The sequence below is a fragment of the Capricornis sumatraensis genome, chromosome 20, assembly GCF_032405125.1.
Source record: "Capricornis sumatraensis isolate serow.1 chromosome 20, serow.2, whole genome shotgun sequence".
Taxonomy (NCBI): domain Eukaryota; kingdom Metazoa; phylum Chordata; class Mammalia; order Artiodactyla; family Bovidae; genus Capricornis; species Capricornis sumatraensis.
In genome coordinates, this window is record NC_091088.1 from 7273248 (window position 1) to 7290166 (window position 16919).

The following is a 16919-nucleotide window of genomic DNA, read 5'->3' on the forward strand; positions in this document are numbered from 1 at the left end:
CACACAGGCAGGGACTCGGGCTCTGCCCTGCGCCACGCCCGGGCTAGGCCACTACAGACCCGGCCCCCGTGGTCTGCAGGGGGGCCCCTCGGGTCGTGGTGGGCAGGAGCACAGGCTCACCCAGGCAGCGGCGGGGTCGCAGGGGCACGCCTTCTTCCGGGGCTGGTCCTGGGGCGGCCTTGGCGTACCAGGCCCCGAGCCAGCCCTGGGCACACGCTCCTGCCTTCACCCAGGTGGCATCCAGTGGCACAGCAGACGAGCGACTAGGAGATATGAGCCCCGGGGCTGTGGTTCCTGCTCTGGAGGAAGCAGCAGGCTTGGTGGGGGTCCACAGGTTTGGGCCTGAGGGGAGGTGGGGTGCCCGGCAGCTTCAGCGGAGTCAAGAAGCTGTGACCTGGATCTTACGTTTTCTCGGAGCATAAAAGTGCCCTAGTTTTCCCTCTCCTCAGGCTCAGCTGAAGCTACGCCAAGAACCAGCTTTTAAAGGCTGCCTGAAATGTGCTTCGGAGCCAAGAATCTATAGAGCTAGTGTATTTGTGACCTGGTTGAAAACGCTTACTGAGGAAAATCAGGGGGTAGGATTTGGGAGCTGGCTTTTTGTTGTTGTTGTTGTTTTTCCTTTTGAAAATTAAAAAAAAAAAGCCACCGCTTTAGCCTTCTTCACCCCATGCTTCCCCCTGTACTGCCCCCAGCGCCCGAGTCCGCCAGCCCCAGGCGCTCAGCCCTTCCGCTCTCCACGCCTCCCCCACCCCAGTCCCTCTCCATCCCCCGTGCTTCAGGAATGAAAATACCAAGTGGGTAAAATTAAGGAGCCGGGTAGAGCCCTGGAAATTAGGCCACAGCTGTCAGGCCAGGCAAGAGTCCTCGTCTCTGAATGGACTGCCGGGAGCAAGCGCTCGCAACACCCCCCGCCCCGCCTGGTGAGCGTGGATCAGAGTCCTCAGCTCCCCACCCCGCTCTGGAGGGGCTGCTGCTGCTGTGCCAGCCTCCACTCGTCACCGAGCAGGCCTCAGAGACGGGGTCCCAGTGCCCTCCCGGGGGGCCCCAAACTTGAGCAGCGGTGATGCTCTGTGGGAGCACATGGCGGGGGGTTGCCCAGCACGGAGGGAGGGGTCCAGGAAAGCTTCTGGAAAGAGATGCGGAGTCCCTGAGCCATGGAAGATAAGGCACTCGATGGTGGGGAGGTGGTAGGAAAAGGTGCCGTAGGAAGAGTATGCTCAGAATCCCGGGGCCAGGCCGCAGGCCCCCGCGGGGCCCCGGGCAGGCTCAGAAGGCCCTCTGCACCTGCTGCGGGCATGCGCAAGTGCTAAGAGACACCCCGGCCACGCTGGGGTGGGTGGCACCGAGCCGGGGGACTGCCTGAGCTCCCAGAGCCCCATGCCCCACACTTCCGTGAATGGCAGGGAAGTGGGGCCTGTTAGGTAAAAGACCAGGACACCAAAAAAGTGTCTAACAGGCTTTTTAATGGCGAAGCGCTCCCGGGCAGGGGTCCCAGACCCGAAAGAGGCTGGTCAAGGAAGTCCGCCCTGGACCATGTTGGAGGTGGCTTATATACGTTCGTTGCGAGGGATGGTCAGGTTAATGGACGGGCGTTTGGATAGGTTGCCAGGCCGAGGCGTCGCGGGCTGACAGGTCCTTCTGCGTGGCTGCGGTGGGGCGGCTTTAGCTGGCGAAGTGTGCTGTCATTGGTCCCCGGGATCTGGGAGGCTCCTTCTGTTAGGGACTTCCCCCGCCGGTGGGAGGGAGAGGAGGGGCAGCCCATCATGGCCCCCTGGGTCCGGCCTTACATTTTGACCCTTTTGATAGGATAAGGGGTGCCATTATCGCTTCTGGCTACTTCCTGCTGAACTGGGGCGTTGCTGGGGCTGAGGGTCGTGGCCGGATCCCGGTGACCTTTAGGGGGCCTCAGGGTCTCTGGACAGGAGCTTGGAGTATGCGGCTACCATCAGCATCTGTCCAGTAGCCGTCTGGGTTAGCTCCCTGACCCTCCGGAGGATGATCTGAAAAACACAAGGTCTTATCGACAGGATGAGGAACAAGGCTGCGAGGGGTCCGAGAAGTGGGAGAAGCCATTTTGCCCAAGACGACTTTCACCATCCCGAGAAATCGAAACCGTCTGACTCGGCCTATCCAAGTCTGACGCTCTCTCTCAGCTCTCGGACCTTGTTCTGAACTATCCCCGAGGCATTAAGGAAAAAAAATAACAGTCTTCCCTTAGGAACTGACAGGTTCCCCCTTTTTCAGCCATTAGCAGCTCTAGGGCCCTTTGATTTTGGAGAGTCTCTGCTGCCAGAGAGGTTATCTGAGTCTGTAATGCCATCAGGGACTCTGCCACCTTGTCCAGGTCTCGATTGAGGTCTGCGGACAGCTTGTAGTAGAAGTGTGTGGCTGATCCCAATCCTCCTGCCCCCAGTCCTAAGGCTGTGAATAAATCTCCTCTGAGGAGCAGGGGAGCTGCGGCTAATGCCCTCCAGCAGCGGTGGGTTGGTTGGATCTGGTCTTCCATCGCCTGTGGTGTCAGAAAGGTCAGATAGGGCGTAAGGAAGACTGCGGTGCAAGGCTGAGTCCAGTTGGGCGGAAAACATTGTAATAAGGTGGTTTGATTACAGAGAAAGAATATCCAGGGTTTTCCGCATGTTGGAGGGTTTGGGGATAGGGGGTCTCGTCTCGAGCCGTCACAGGCCCCTGTGGTCAATGAGGTGTCGTTGGCCAGAACCCAAGAGGCATTGGCTGGTAGGTGCAGTATTTCAGTGGCCCAGGGCTCATGGTGATGGGGATGCTCACTGTCCATCTCCAGCTGCACCGTTGGCCTCCTCAGATACCAGAGGCTGGTCAAGGAGCAGTTCAGGAACCTTGCTTGACAAGGGACATAGCCATTACATCGTTCTGGAAGGTTCAGTGGTCCCAGGGCCGGCAGTATGAGCAAATAACCTGGACTCCGTCTCAGACCTTCTTGATACCCAGACGTCCCTGCCCTGACGCACGCGGCTCTGTCAGGCAGCTAGTCCCAAGTGTCTTTGAGCTCAGCCAACTTGCCTCATCTGTCCCCAGAGAGGAGTCAGCCTCTCCCTTATCCCTTTCCTGACAGACTGGCCTGCCTCCTTCGAGCCCACTCCTAAGGAGCCTCCCGCCCCCGCTGCCAGTAGCCCCTGGCCTGAGCAGTTGGCAGGTTCCTGGGGTTACCTCACTTCCTTCCTACCCTTCAAGCCTGAGCCGCCACCCCAGTCCAGTTCCTTCTGCTTCTCCTGGCACCCCCAAGTAGCACGGTAATTGCTTTCTCAGGTCTTCAGCTGTGCACCCCGCCTGTGAGTATTTCCCGGTCCCCTGACCCTCTGCAGGAAGACCCTGCGGGGAGCAGGAGGGAGAAAGGACTGCGCCCCCACTCCCCTGCCCTGCGGCCCTCTGCCCTGTCTCCTGCCAGCAGTGCCTGCAGCAGCAGCGGCACTGCCACACTCTGCCCTGGCCCCATCACGCGGTCCAAGGGCACACTCCCCCCAGGATGGGGTGCCGGGCCTGCTGAGACGGGGCAGCTGCCCGGTGATACCCGTCCCCAGCCCAGCTCCCAAGACGGGGATCTGTGATTCCAGAGCTCTGGGAAGGTCACACAGCTTCTGTTTCATTTTTGTGGTGTTCGGAGAAACATTCAGGCATCCCTTTACATGTTTAGTCTTCCTGAGCCAGCGGGGGGACTCCTAGGAGAGGAAAGACAGCCATCAAAGACGCGCCTACAGGCCAAGCATAGTGGCCGCTGAGTGCGGAACCCAGCTCAGGGAGGAGAGGCTAGAGAGGGAGGCAGGATGGATGGGCCTGGACAGGCGTGAGCGCCCTGGGCCCCGGCCCCTGCCGGCTGTCTCCCCAGCCCCCCACCGCCTTCCGCAGCCCTGACCTGGCTCTGGCCTCCCCCTCGGAAGGGGCATCTAGAGAGGCAGCCCCCAGACCCTCCATTCTGGAAATCGGAAGAAGGTGCTTACACGAGGCACACGTGATTTAAGTAGCCACACAGGAGGGAGGCTCCCATGCGATGCTGCAGTCTCAGATCTCCCCTGGCCTGGCTGCATCGCACCCACCAGCCCCAGCCCCAGGCGGCTTTTCGGCGTTGGTGTAAGGCCGGGCCTTCGTCTCCGTTGATAAGACTTTGCTCTTCTGCTCAGTCTATTTCAGGAGAAGCCACCCCGTAGTAGGCACTCCTGCCTCAGAGTGGAGCCAGGCATCTTCTCATGCGAGGAGTATTATGCTAATCACTCCTTGCAAACAGGCAGACTCTGTAGGAGGTTTGCCTGGTTTTATATGAAACCTACGCCTTTGAAGGAAAGAGCCACCGCAGCTAAAAATACCGTTTCCCGGCTGTTGGTCCTCTCATCTGTGCTGTGCTTGTTTCCATTGTTGAATCTCGCTGCTCCGCCTCCGAGATCTCCACGAGGGGGTCCACAATGATCCCCAAATGTGTAGGTTTCTAAGTGATTTCTGTATTGTTTTAAAAGACATTTTAACCCATGTAAGATAAAAATGGAAATGACGCAGAAGAATGTCGTGTGCAATGTGAGAGACCCTCCCCACCCCTTCCTCCCCGAGAAGCAGCCTCTGCTTTCCGTTTCATGGACCTCCTCCCAAACTTCTCTTTGCGTTTACAAACGTGTGATTCTGTTTGGCTGTGGTGAAGGTTGTGGTTTTCTGGCAGAGGGTTCCAGACTCAGAGTCGTTCTGCCGCTTGCCCTGTGTTCCCTGACACGTCAGCCGTCGTTTGACAGGCAAATCCATCCGGATCCCGAACTCGTCGGGACACTGCCCTCTCTTCAGGCTGCAGCGGGCCGGCTCAGGGTCACCTCTTCCTGATCAAGGGTGCCATTTCGGGGTTGAACTCCATCGCCCATTTCTCTGTGCAGCTTCCAGACCATGATCTGTGGGCAGTGGTGTAGTGAGGGGGTACTGGGGGTTCCCCAGCAGACCCCTTGGCTGACCCACTCTGAGGGGAAGGCAGGGGGCTGTCTCTTCTGTGACCGAGACCTGGGACCCCTCAGGCACCTGCAGGACACCGTCACGTCTGGAGCCCTTTCCCATTCCCGTGTGCTTAATCCCATAAAGATCTCCTAGGCTGGAAGGGGACATTCGGATGAAAAGCCGGTTTCATGCATCTTAAATTTCCCTGAAAATGACTGATCACAAAAGGAATTTTTGCAGCCTCCTGACAGCGGGTGGAGGGGGGTACAAATAAGAAAAACCCCCTTTGCATTTGGCCACAGAGAACTGAAGTGGTCCCCTCCACGCTCTTTTTGTCCCGTGCCTTCGGCTGTGACCCTGCCATCCTCCCAGCCCTTTCACTCTGATCTCTTCACATTGTCCAGGAGACTCAAGCGCCAAGGCTGCTCTGATATTTGCTCTTTGTTACCAGCAGTGGGTATTAGCGTTTCACTTCCCAGTCTGTTCAGACGTTTATCTCAGTGCCCTGTAAGTGGGCACTTGTGAAGAGCTACAGAAAATGATCTCAGATCATAAAATTCCGTAAAACTCCCAGATGAAAGATTGGAAGGCCGGAAAGGCACTAACGTTTCCAGCTCCTTGGAGAAGGTTCTCTCCTTTGGAAGCCAGATGTGGCCAGGAAGGTGGGAGAGGTGCATGTGGGGAAGAGGAGCGCTGTGCTTCCCCCCAGGGCCACCAGGCTGGGACCCAGGGGAGCGCTGTGCTTCCCCCCAGGGCCACCAGGCTGGGACCCAGGGGAGCGCTGTGCTTCCCCTCCACCCACCCCTGGGGCTGCCAGGCTGAGACTGAGGGCAGGGTGGCCGCGCTGTCCAGGCCAGAGGGCTTAGTTGCCTTGCACCCTTCCAGTGGAGCAAGTCAGGGCTGTGCACAGAGGACCTGGGACCCTAAGGCGGGGACAAGGCAGAAACTCAGGGGAAGCCAGCACACAGGCCCTGGATGGGTGGGGAGCGGTCGGAGGAGAGCAGCCAAAGCTCCTAGCCAGGCCCAGGCGCTGCAGCCCTTTGCCGGGGCTGTGAAACCACTCCCCATGGAGAGCAGCATCGCCGGGCTGGCAGCAGTTCAGGGTGGCGGTTCTCAGTCCTGACTGGGAAGCCTGTTAGGAATACACATCACCTACTCCTGGAGTCCCGGACGGTCTTTGGGTGACTCCAGTGTACAGCCGGGTTCACGGGTGTCTCAGTAAGGGGCTGTTTCTGACGTGGAGGGCCTCCTGGTTCTGGAGGGTCACTGTGTGACCTTCTGGCTGGGCCAGGACACAGAGACAGGAGGTATGCATGGCGCCCACGGGCCGGGCACTGAGGCTGCCACCAGAGAAGATGGGAATTCTTCAAGGCACATCCTTAGAGGAGTCGCCATGGGAATGTGAGGTGCAAGTGGCTCATTGTGGTTGCCTGGGACCCACACCATGAGGGCAGCCTGTTCGGGTGAAGAATTTAAGGAGGGGGACGTTCTGGCCTGGGTGGGGTGACCATGTGGGCACCGGGCTGCTGGGCCCAAGTCTGGTGGCGGCGTTGAGAGAGGGGCAACGTGGGGGGACACTCAGGCCTCTGTGTCCCGGCCCGGGGTGACTGAGGGGGAAAGGAGGCGCTCGCCGTCTGTAGGTACTTGTGGTCGCCTCACCAAGCAACAGGGAGTGATCCTTGGCCTGGAGCGAAGGACTGGTTTGGGAAGAACGGGGTGGAGTAGAGGAAAGTGGACAGAGCAGCTTGCTAACAGGAAGGCTGGCGGGGCAGGGGGCGCCCCAAAGCCATTCCTGGGGACAGCGGAGCAGCCCATCGGGCCTCCGACTCCCGGCGCTCCTGTTACCTGCTGCCTCACTGCTCAGAAGGTCACCCCCACCGCTTGAGGGGAGACGTGTCAGCGACTCAGCGGCGCCTTCCCTTACCTGCCCCTCCACCTGAAGAGAGCCTGACGATTAAGGGCACGTGTCATGAGGTCTGTGTGCCTTAGGCATTCCGGTCACAGGGAGCTGGAGCCCTCAGGTGGAAAGAGGGGCTAGCCCAAGAGGAGAGGTCTGTCCTGCAGCTGACACCCAGCTGACTGTCCGGTGGAAGGAAAACTCTGGGTCAGGGATTCGACTGCACCATGTTCCCGGCAGTGCGGCTTGGACCAGTCCTGGGCTTCGGTTTCTTGGAGTGCTTGGTCTCTGAGGGCCTCTGTGAGCCTGGCTGGACACAGGCAGGGCGTGGATGCCAGGCAGGTCCGGGCCAGGAAGCAGTATGCCAGGCTGGATGGGCGCTGACCTTGAGGCGCCTGCAGCCTCTTCCGGGTGGGGCCCTTCTCAGCGGGAGGCTGCATGTGTCCAGGGGGAGCCCCCTGGGAAGGGCAGGAGCTTGCAGGGCTTCAGAGGGGAGGACCATTCCGTGCAGTTCTCTTGACGGTCCACCCGTGGTACCCCCAGGCCTGCAGGGCTCAGGGTCGTTTCCCCGGCAACTCAGCCTGGACTCAGAGCACGGGAGTCGTCGGACTGAGAGCCCCCCTCCTCCCGGACCTCAGGTAGCAGCTGGTCTGGGGCCTGCTGGTGGGGTCACCCCCGTGAGTTCCTTCCTCACCCCTACTGGGCTCCCCAGCTCTACCTCCTGCTCCACCCCTTGGAGACGGGCCACCACCCCAGGAGAGCCGACTCGCTGTGGGCGCAGGTCACCACGGGCCGGGGGTGGCCGTGTGGCTGCTCAGTGCCCGGCACCCACAGAGGCATCTCGAGGGTGGGGTGCGGTGGGATGAGCTGATTTGCTGGTAAACTGCCCCAGGGCCGCAGGGAGGTTCTGGAGAAATCCAGGCTCCAGTCCATCAGAAGGCCTAGTGATACCAGTAGCCAGGTGCCCTCCGCCTTCCCCCAAAACCATTCCGTCTTCTAGAAAAAGTTCATCAGAGCCCCTGGGTGAGCCAGGCGAATGACGAGGCAGCAGCGAAGCACTTGGGCACCAGGGAGGGCCAACCAGATGGGACCTCAGCAAGGCTCTGGCCCTCACCCTCGTTCTCCGCAGATGAGGACGGCTAAAGCCACTCCTGGCCCACGTGAAAGGGGCTTTAGGTACCTGACAGGCCTAAGATGGAGGAAGCGCTCACAGACGTCTGTCCTGTGGGGCCAACGCTGAGGAAGCTGTGACTCAGTTTGAAGGGAATCCCTGTGTTGGGAGGGGCAGGGGCCAGGCCCCTCTCAAGGGCTGGCTGCAGTTGATTGTCATGGAGACCACAGGATTTCCCACGCCAGCCCTTCCCTTTCTTTTCTTTTCCCGGGAGGGCTCAAAAGATGAAATATTCTGAAGCCATGGGCTTCACCTCCCAGGGTTTGAGCTTGGAGCCTGGAGAGACAGCACCCGGGGGCTTCCCCGTCCTTCCGTGGCGTCCCCAGAGCCTCCAGCAGGGGGTCGCACCCCTGCCACCTGACATGCCTCCAGCCATGTTCAGGGCAAGCTCCCTGTGGGACCGAGGTGCAGCCTCCTTTCTAGGACACAAACTCGGACGTTGTCTGTAAGTCAGCCCTACGTGGTTCATGGCCCACCTGACTCCCTGGGTGCCCGAGCACACAGTTCTCAATGCCAGCTGAATGCCACACCAAAGTGACCAGGGCTACCCTGCCCTCCTGTCAGTTAACTTCTGGCCCACAAGTATCCGTCTCCCCATTGTCCCCAGCGGCCCTGCCCAATGGGGCTTCTTCCCTCAGGAAGCTGAGGTCAAGAAAGGAGACGTCCCCAGGGAGCGGCAGGGGCCTGGCACCCTGGGGGTGCAGGCAGATGGTGGGACAGGCCGGGCGGGCAGGGGAGGGGTCCGGGCACAGGCCTGTTGGGGGGCCAGAGGCGCTTAGAGCACACGGGGGCCGAGTTTGAGCAGGCGGCTGCGGCACATGGGAAACACAGGCCAGTGGGGCGTGTGGCACTGGCTGCTCTCCTGGGGATGGGCAGGAAGGAGGGAATGGGGGTCACCTCTCCCGGGCTTCCCTCGTAGCTCAGTTGGTAAAGAATCTACGTGCAATGCACGAGACCTGGGTTCGATTCCTGGGTTGGGAAGATCCCCTGGAGAAGGAAATGGCAACCCACTTCAATATTCTTGCCTGGAGAATCCCAGGGACAGAGGAGCCTGGCGGGCTGCAGTCCATGGGTTTGCAAGAGTCGGACACGACTGAGCGACAAACAGACTTCTCCCGGCTCTGCCCCCTCTCTCCGTGGTCCCTGGAACAAACCCCGAGCCTCCAGAGAGGCCCTGGGTGCTTCCAGGAGACCACTTGGTTTTCTCGGCCCCTCCCGCGCTAAGGAGGCCTTCTCGGAAGGTCCCTGGATCAGCCCCGTTCAGGCGTCTGCCCCCCAGAGCCTGCCACACCCTCTGTAACAGGGTCAAACAAGCTACGTGGACCAAAGCCCCTTCCTTCCCATCCCTCTGCCTCTCCCCATCCACCTCTGTCTTCACCCCCACTGCACCGACTCCCAGCAAGACCCAGAAAAACAAGTCCTCATACCCTGTCCTCCCACCACACACCCTCCTGGAAAACTTCGCAGTGTTTCAGACACATTGGCTGCATTAGACATGATGAATTTTTAAGGCATGAGTTGGCAGGGTTACCATGGCTGCTCCTGCCCTGAGGGGCACACTGCTGAGGACTGATTGGAATAAATAAAACAGATTTACAACTTTCATACTTGGGAAGCAGAGAGCTGGAAGGGAAGGGAAGCCGGGGGCTATGGGGGAGGAGGCAGGGAGCTCTCTGAACTTCAGAAGGGAGCCCATGGCCTCCTCCCCCATCTGAATGTCTCAGCGACCTGAGAGCCACTTTCTCTTTAAATTCCTAAAGGATCCCAGCTGTCGGGAGAAGGGGCAGGGACCAGGCAGGAGGGCCCTTTCCTGTGGGAATGGCTCTGGGCCCCGTGTGCCCTGTGCTCGACATTAGGCTGCGCTTCAGAGTTACAGCTGTGGGGCTCCTGGCAAAAGCCTGTTTTGTTGGCCTTGGGGCCGAGGAGCCGTGGACATGACCTAGGGCCAAAAGGGAGAGGAAGTGAGAACCCAGCCCTCCATGCAGGGTGCTAGCAGCTGGGGATGGAGATCAGAGGAGGGCCCAGGCTAGAGGGAGAAGGCGGGCACTCTGGGCAGACAGTCTGCCTGAAGCCCGCCGGCCAGCCCTGAGTAGCCCTCCAAGGCGGGCTCCACGTGCAGCCTCGCAGGGAGCCTGACCCAGGACTCCTGCCCGCTCACCTGCCGCAGCCCAATGCGCCCCACCCCCCCCACCCCTCTGCCACAGGCCACACCACCCCTTGAAGAGCCGAGCTCAGGGGGGCGGTCCCCTAGCCCAGTCCCTCACGGGGTGCCAGGCGGGCTGGATGGCCGGCTGGAGACGGAGCTGTGACGGACCTGGCAGGCAACACTGGTGGAGGACGCAGAGGGTAGCTCCATGAGCGTTCAGGGCAGCCTCAGAGATGACGGACAGACCTGCCCGCATCGGAAACCATTGGTTGGGCCCAGCCAGACAGGAGACACCAAACAAAGTCACTGGCGTCGCCTGTCCCCCGTGTGGCACTAATACAGCATGATTCCGCAAGGTCTCGAGGGGCCTGGGAAGGACTGGTCCCCTGACTCCTCGGGAGGTAGGGGCCCTAGGGAGCGGCGGTGCACCCGCTGGGCCCAGGACCTGGCAGCTGAGGCTCGTTTTGAGTTCTCTGTTCGTCGTGGGGCAGTGAGGAGGGAGGCGAGTGAGAGTTGAAGCGGGAACAGACTGTATTACTAGTGACTGGGGGAGTGGGAGGCATCCCCTGCGATTATGCCCATCTCAGCAACAGCGTCTCCTTCTGCTCAAGTGGGGTGAGTCCAGAGTCTCCCCTCCAGGCCAGCTGTTCGGTGCCCTGTGCTGGTGGCCATCCCATCAGTGTGGGTAGCTAGTGACTCAGGACAGTCAAGAGTGGGAAAGCCCTCCAGCCTCCATTTCCCCTTAAACTTCTCTTGAATCCACCTGATGCCAGTTCCATGTCCCCCGACCAGTAACCTCAGACTGACCCGCCAGTGGGATAAGTTGTGCCCACCAGCTGGTCCCAAAGCTGGCCCTGTCAGCCCAGGTGGGGAACACTCCTGGGCCCTACAGGCTGCTTGCTCACCCAGCACCCTCTCTTCATGGATCAGACATACTGTCTGCTTCAGCTTTTCTACAAAAAGCCAGGCCTGAGCAAGGAGTGGGGAGGGGAGGGCCAGGCAGCCGCCCGCAGCGCCCCTCGAGAAAGGATGAGCTCACTTTGCTTCCCAGCCAGCTCTGGGTGATGGGCTCGGTGTCAGAACCGGCAGGACCGGGTGCCGGGGGCGTCGGCATGCCCTGACTTGGCGACAGGCGCCAGGGAGACCAGAAGGGGAACCCGGGAACCCGGGAAGCCTTGGCCGACAGCATGGGTGGGGGAGCGTGACTTCGCCGGTCCTGTTTTGGGAGGGTGCAGGGGAGTGGGGTCATGGGAAGAAGTCTCCCGTCTTCTCCCAAAGCCAGATGGCTGACTTCAGATTTCCCAGAGCATGGCGCAGCAGGCAGCAGGATGCTCCCCCCAGGAAGAGTACCCATGCTTGGGCTCCTGTCCCCCAAAAGCCACTCTGGGCCCCTGCTGCTCCACGCGGGCCTGGCCCCCAGCTGTCTCCACCATCCATGCCCCCCTTCTCTGTGCCAGCCCATGCCTGCCCCCCGGCCCGCTCTATCCCAAAAGGACTGGGTCCCCTCCCTCAGCACCCCTACTACCAAGATGGCCTCCCCCAGGCACCCTGCCCCGTGCAGCACCCCCAGGCCTGCAGGATGAGCCCCGGTAGAGCAGGGCCTCTTCTCGTTCTCTGCACACGGCCCAGCAGGGAGGGGTCTTGGCCCCCACACCGGGACTTGGCCTTGCCCAGCTTGGTCCTGGTTCCTGGGAAAGAAGTGGCACATGGGACCTTCCCGCACCAGGACAGAGCAAGGACCCACAGAGCCTCGGAGCACGACCTGCCCTCTCCAGCCCCTGCCAGGCCAGTTGAGGTCTTCCTCCTGCCCACTCCGGCCCGTGGTCACCTGAAGCAGGGGCTGTAGGTGGGCACCAGGCTGGACCGAGGGCAGCACCTCCCACCGCGCTGGGGCCATTCAGGGGCAGAGTCTGGCGGGTGCTTGGCCAGTGATTGTGGTTGGGGGACAGTGAGGAGGCTCACACCAGCCCGGCAAGTGTGGTGTGGCCCCTGTGGGCAGGCTCTGGTCCTGAGCTTTCCCAGCCCAACGCCCGGCTTGGCCTTTTGAGGCCGCCCCTCTCTGTGCGTTAGGAAAAGTGGCAGTCCCTCTTGCGTCCCGGGGTTTCAGAGCCGACGGAAGGTAGACTGCTCCCCTGAGAGCTCCTATGAGTGACACAGGGTCCCCCACGGGAACTCGGACCTGGAAGCACGGGACAGCAGTCCATGCCGCAGCGGGCGGCTGGAGGAGAGGGGGCAGAGTATGCGCTGCGAGCCGCCCCGGGGCCAGTGCGGGCGGACCCCTGCTCTCCTCGGGCCTAAGGGGCCTCCAGGTTGTGGCCTCCCAGACCCCTCCCAGGCTCCCTCCCACCCCACCTCTCTGCCTTGTCCCCGAGTATTTTCCAAGCTATTGTCTCATCGCAAATAGCACGTTAATGTGGGTATTAAAAAATATGGGCAAATGTTTAATGCTCGCAAGCTGTGTTCCATTATTGATGCTCTGCTTGAGGGCCCGGCAGGTAGCACAAGCGGGCTGGGGCTCTGTGGAGAAGTGATGACGCAGCAGCCCCGTGAGGCTGCCATCTGCCAGGCCTGCTCACCACGGGCTCCTAGGAGGCAGAGTGGGGAAGGGAGCTCAGTCCTTGGGTCTGAAGCCACCCCTCCTCCCCTGCGGGTGTGGCCGGGCCCCTCTGTGTGCATGGGGTGCAGGCTCCGTGAGGTCTCAGCAGATCCTACGGGGGGAGCCTGGGACTGGGCCAGGGAGGCTGGGCCGCCTGTGCAGGTCACACCACAAACTCAGGTGGAGTGAGAAGTGGCCCCTTGTTTTCGGCCACGCTGGGTCTTCGTTGCTGCTCGCAGGCCTTCTCTGGTTGCAGAGAACAGGGCTCCTCTCTAGTTGCAGCGTGCAGGCTTCTCGTAGCGATGGCTTCTCTTACTGTGGAGCAGACTCTTGGTGCACAGACTTCAGAAGTTGCCACCCAGGGGCTCATTACTTGTGTCTTGAGGGCGCTAGAGCGTGCTAGCTTTGGTAGTTGTGGCGCACCGGCTTAGCTGTTCTTCGGTATGTGGAATCTTCCTGGACTGGGGATTGAACCTATGTCCCCTGCATCGGCAGGCAGATTCTTACTCACTGCGGCACCAGGGAAGTCCATAATTTAGCACTCTTTAAGAAGCACGCCAGTTGGGGCACAGAGAGCGAAAAAAGAAGCAGGGAGTCTGATTAGAAGGTGGCTTGGAATTGAGCAGGCAAGAGAGGGCTGACTGGTGGCCCCGGGCAGGATGGCCGAGACGGGCCAGGAGGCAGGCATGCGCTGAAGGCAGAGCCCTGGTGAGAGGGCCCCCGAGGGTCACGGAGGACTCCGCGGTTTGGGCTGCAGCAGCTGCATGGGCAGTGATGTCCCCTGAAGGCTGGGGGCCTGAGTCGAGGGGGAAACCAAGAGGTATGCTGTGGCCCCGCCAAGCCTGAAGGGCCTGTTGGTCAAGCAGGCCGGGCAGCCACCAGGTGAGCGGTGCCCGTCCAGAGGCCACCAGGGCTTGAGAGGCGCATGTGGGAGCCGCTTATCTAGAGACAGCTTTGAAGACATCCACAGGGCCAGGCCTGGCCACCGAGGGTGCCAGCCAGAAAGGGAGCCGAAGGTGACTGAAAGCTGCAAGGAGGGCGTGGAGGTGACGCGGACGTGCTCAACGCTCTGCTCTCCTGACCTTCTGAGGCCTCCTTGCACTCGCAGCTTCTTAGGGATGCCGGGAGGCCGTGGTGCCCACCTCTGCTCCTCACCACCCCCTTGCCGGTCCCTCTACACCTGCCCTGGCTGGCCTCCAGCTGCCGCAGGCCCCCCCGGGCCCGTGGTCCCCGGGAAGCGCTGCCTGGCAGCAGCCTCAGCTGTCGGCCTCCGTCATGGAGACGGCGGCAGCTGCGGGCAAACAGTCACTTGTGACCATTTGTCAGAAAGCATTCCTTCCTCCCGGCCTGCCCTCCTGCCCACTTCTCTCCCACGGCCCTGGAGAGGGGCCCGTCTCGGGCTGGGAGGGCCCCGAGGGGATAAAAGTGCTGTCCGTGCTCTGTCGAAGGGCCACCCGTGGTACCAACGCGGGACCCAAGCAGGGGTCCTGTCCGCCACACACCACGCGCCACACAGGCTGTCAGGAGTCTGGGCAGCTGCCCTCCGAGTCGCCCCCACAGTGCAGGTAGACGTCACCCCCAATTAGAAGGCGGAGAAGTTGTCCCACAGACACACTGGGTCACGCAGCTGGCCAGGAATCAGGAACACTAGGCTCGGGGCTGCGGCCCATCCTCCCCCGCCCCCCCGCCCCCACGATGGCGGAGCCCTCCCCATCCCACCCTCCGGCCCGTCCCCCCAACAGCTTTGTTTCCATCTCTGGTGGTTTCTGGCCCCGGCCTGCCGGTTCCAGCTGGGCCTAGGCTGGAGACAGCCTGCCTGCTCTTTGCACTTCGTGGTTTGGCCTCTCTGTTACCAAATGCTCTGGGATTTTTCTGGAGCCAGGGGTGGAGAAGAATCTTCTCCAGTCTGGCCCCAGGGCGTGGCTGGCATTCGGAAGGAAGCAGGAAGCCAGACCCTGGTAATGCTGAGTTTAGTGTATGTTCAGTGGCCAGAAGCAGAGATGTTAGAGGCTCATTGGCTCCAAGCGGGGCACGTTTTGTTCAGCACCTTTGAGGCCTCAGACCCCTGTTCAGGCAAAAAGCGCCTGAGACCAGGAGTCAAGCAAACAGACAGTGACCCCGGATGAGAGACAGGAAAGGGGGCGCCATACTGGCACCGGCCCCCAACAGGCAGGGCTCAGGGGCCGCACCCCACCCTTCTTACCAGCGTTTGCCGACTCCTGGATTTGCGCTTCTCGCTTCCAGAGGCCTTGAGATTCCTAGACTCCCGACAGAAAGGCCTGCTTGTCCCCACAAGGCCACGCTTCTGTGGGCAGCTGGCAAACCAGGGAGGTCGATAGGCCCCCCCGAGCCCTGTCCTTGAGACCTGCTGTCACTGTTGACATCACCTTGGTCCAGAGACCCGGGGGAAACTGCTTTCTTCCTCTGTTCTCTGGGTTCCCAGTTTTCCCTTTTATAAAATGGAGACTCCTTCTCAGAAAGCCCGAGCCTTATTCCCCAAGCTGTCTTTCTTGAGATTTCACATTCTGGCCTGGGGTAGAGGGATAAACACAGCCTGTGGGACTCTGGAGTGCCCAGGAGCCGTGGACCCAGCTCCACTGTGAGGGGCCCCCTTGGGCACCCCAGAGGCCCAGGAGCTGGGCGTCCTGCCACAGGTCCAGAAGGCTCCGCCTCCTGTTGCACACACAGAGCATCTTCCCCTCGCCACCCCCCACAGGCAGCTCCGCCTCCTGTTGCACACACAGAGCATCTTCCCCTCGCCACCCCCCACAGGCAGCTCCGCCTCCTGTTGCACGCGGAGAGCATCTTCCCCTCACCAGCCCGCACAGGCAGCTCCGCCTCCTGTTGCACACACAGAGCATCTTCCCCTCGCCACCCCCCACAGGCAGCTCCGCCTCCTGTTGCACAAACAGAGCATCTTCCCCTCTCCACCCCGCACAGGCAGCTCCGCCTCCTGTTGCACACACAGAGCATCTTCCCCTCACCACCCCGCACAGGCAGCTCCGCCTCCTGTTGCACACACAGAGCATCTTCCCCTCGCCACCCCGCACAGGCAGCTCCGCCTCCTGTTGCACACACAGAGCATCTTCCCCTCGCCACCCCCCACAGGCAGCTCCGCCTCCTGTTGCACGCGGAGAGCATCTTCCCCTCACCAGCCCGCACAGGCAGCTCCGCCTCCTGTTGCACACACAGAGCATCTTCCCCTCGCCACTCCCCACAGGCAGCTCCGCCTCCTGTTGCACGCGGAGAGCATCTTCCCCTCACCAGCCCGCACAGGCAGCTCCGCCTCCTGTTGCACACACAGAGCATCTTCCCCTCGCCACCCCCCACAGGCAGCTCCGCCTCCTGTTGCACACACAGAGCATCTTCTCGCCACCCCCCACAAGCAGCTCCGCCTCCTGTTGCACACACAGAGCATCTTCCCCTCGCCACCCCCCACAGGCAGCTCCGCCTCCTGTTGCACACACACAGCATCTTCCCCTCACCACCCCCCACAGGCAGCTCCGCCTCCTGTTGCACACACAGAGCATCTTCCCCTCGCCACCCCCCATAGGCAGCTCCGCCTCCTGTTGCACACACAGAGCATCTTCCCCTCGCCAACCCCCACAGGCAGCTCTGCCTCCTGTTGCACGCGGAGAGCATCTTCCCCTCGCCACCCCGCACAGGCAGCTCCGCCTCCTGTTGCACACACAGAGCATCTTCCCCTCGCCACCCCCCACAGGCAGCTCTGCCTCCTGTTGCACGCGGAGAGCATCTTCCACTCGCTGGCAGACATCCTGCTCCGGGAGGAGGACCTCACGTTTGCCTCGACCATGGTCCACACCCTCAACACCATCCTGCTGACCTCCACGGAGCTCTTCCAGCTGCGAAACCAGCTAAAGGACCTGAAGACCCCGGTACTCCTCACCCGCGGGCTCCAGCCAGCGTCATTCACGTGCACACGGGCGTGGCCGTGCCAGCCCGCCCCTCGGTCCCCAGAGATTGGCGGGGAGGAGACAAGGATGCGACCCGAGGCCTCCCGGTCCAGTGTCAAATACGGGTCCCTTTGGGTGGGCTGTATGTAAGAGCTAGCCAGGGGCGTGGGTTTCCTCGGAGCTGCCCGCCGGGCAGGGCTCTGCCCACAGAAGGCTGGGGACCCTGCTCCAGGGTCCGTGTGCCCTCCCTGACACCC

General features: G+C 61.4%; 1 protein-coding gene across 1 annotated transcript in view; it reads left to right on the forward strand.

The window, feature by feature from the left end:
- Positions 1-16919, forward strand: part of VAC14 (VAC14 component of PIKFYVE complex) — a 79329-nt gene that overhangs the window by 53474 nt on the left and 8936 nt on the right. Inside the window, exon 15 of the mRNA XM_068992409.1 lies at positions 16470-16644. Within this exon, the coding sequence (XP_068848510.1) occupies positions 16470-16644 (175 nt within the window). The remainder of the gene's footprint in view (positions 1-16469; positions 16645-16919) is intronic.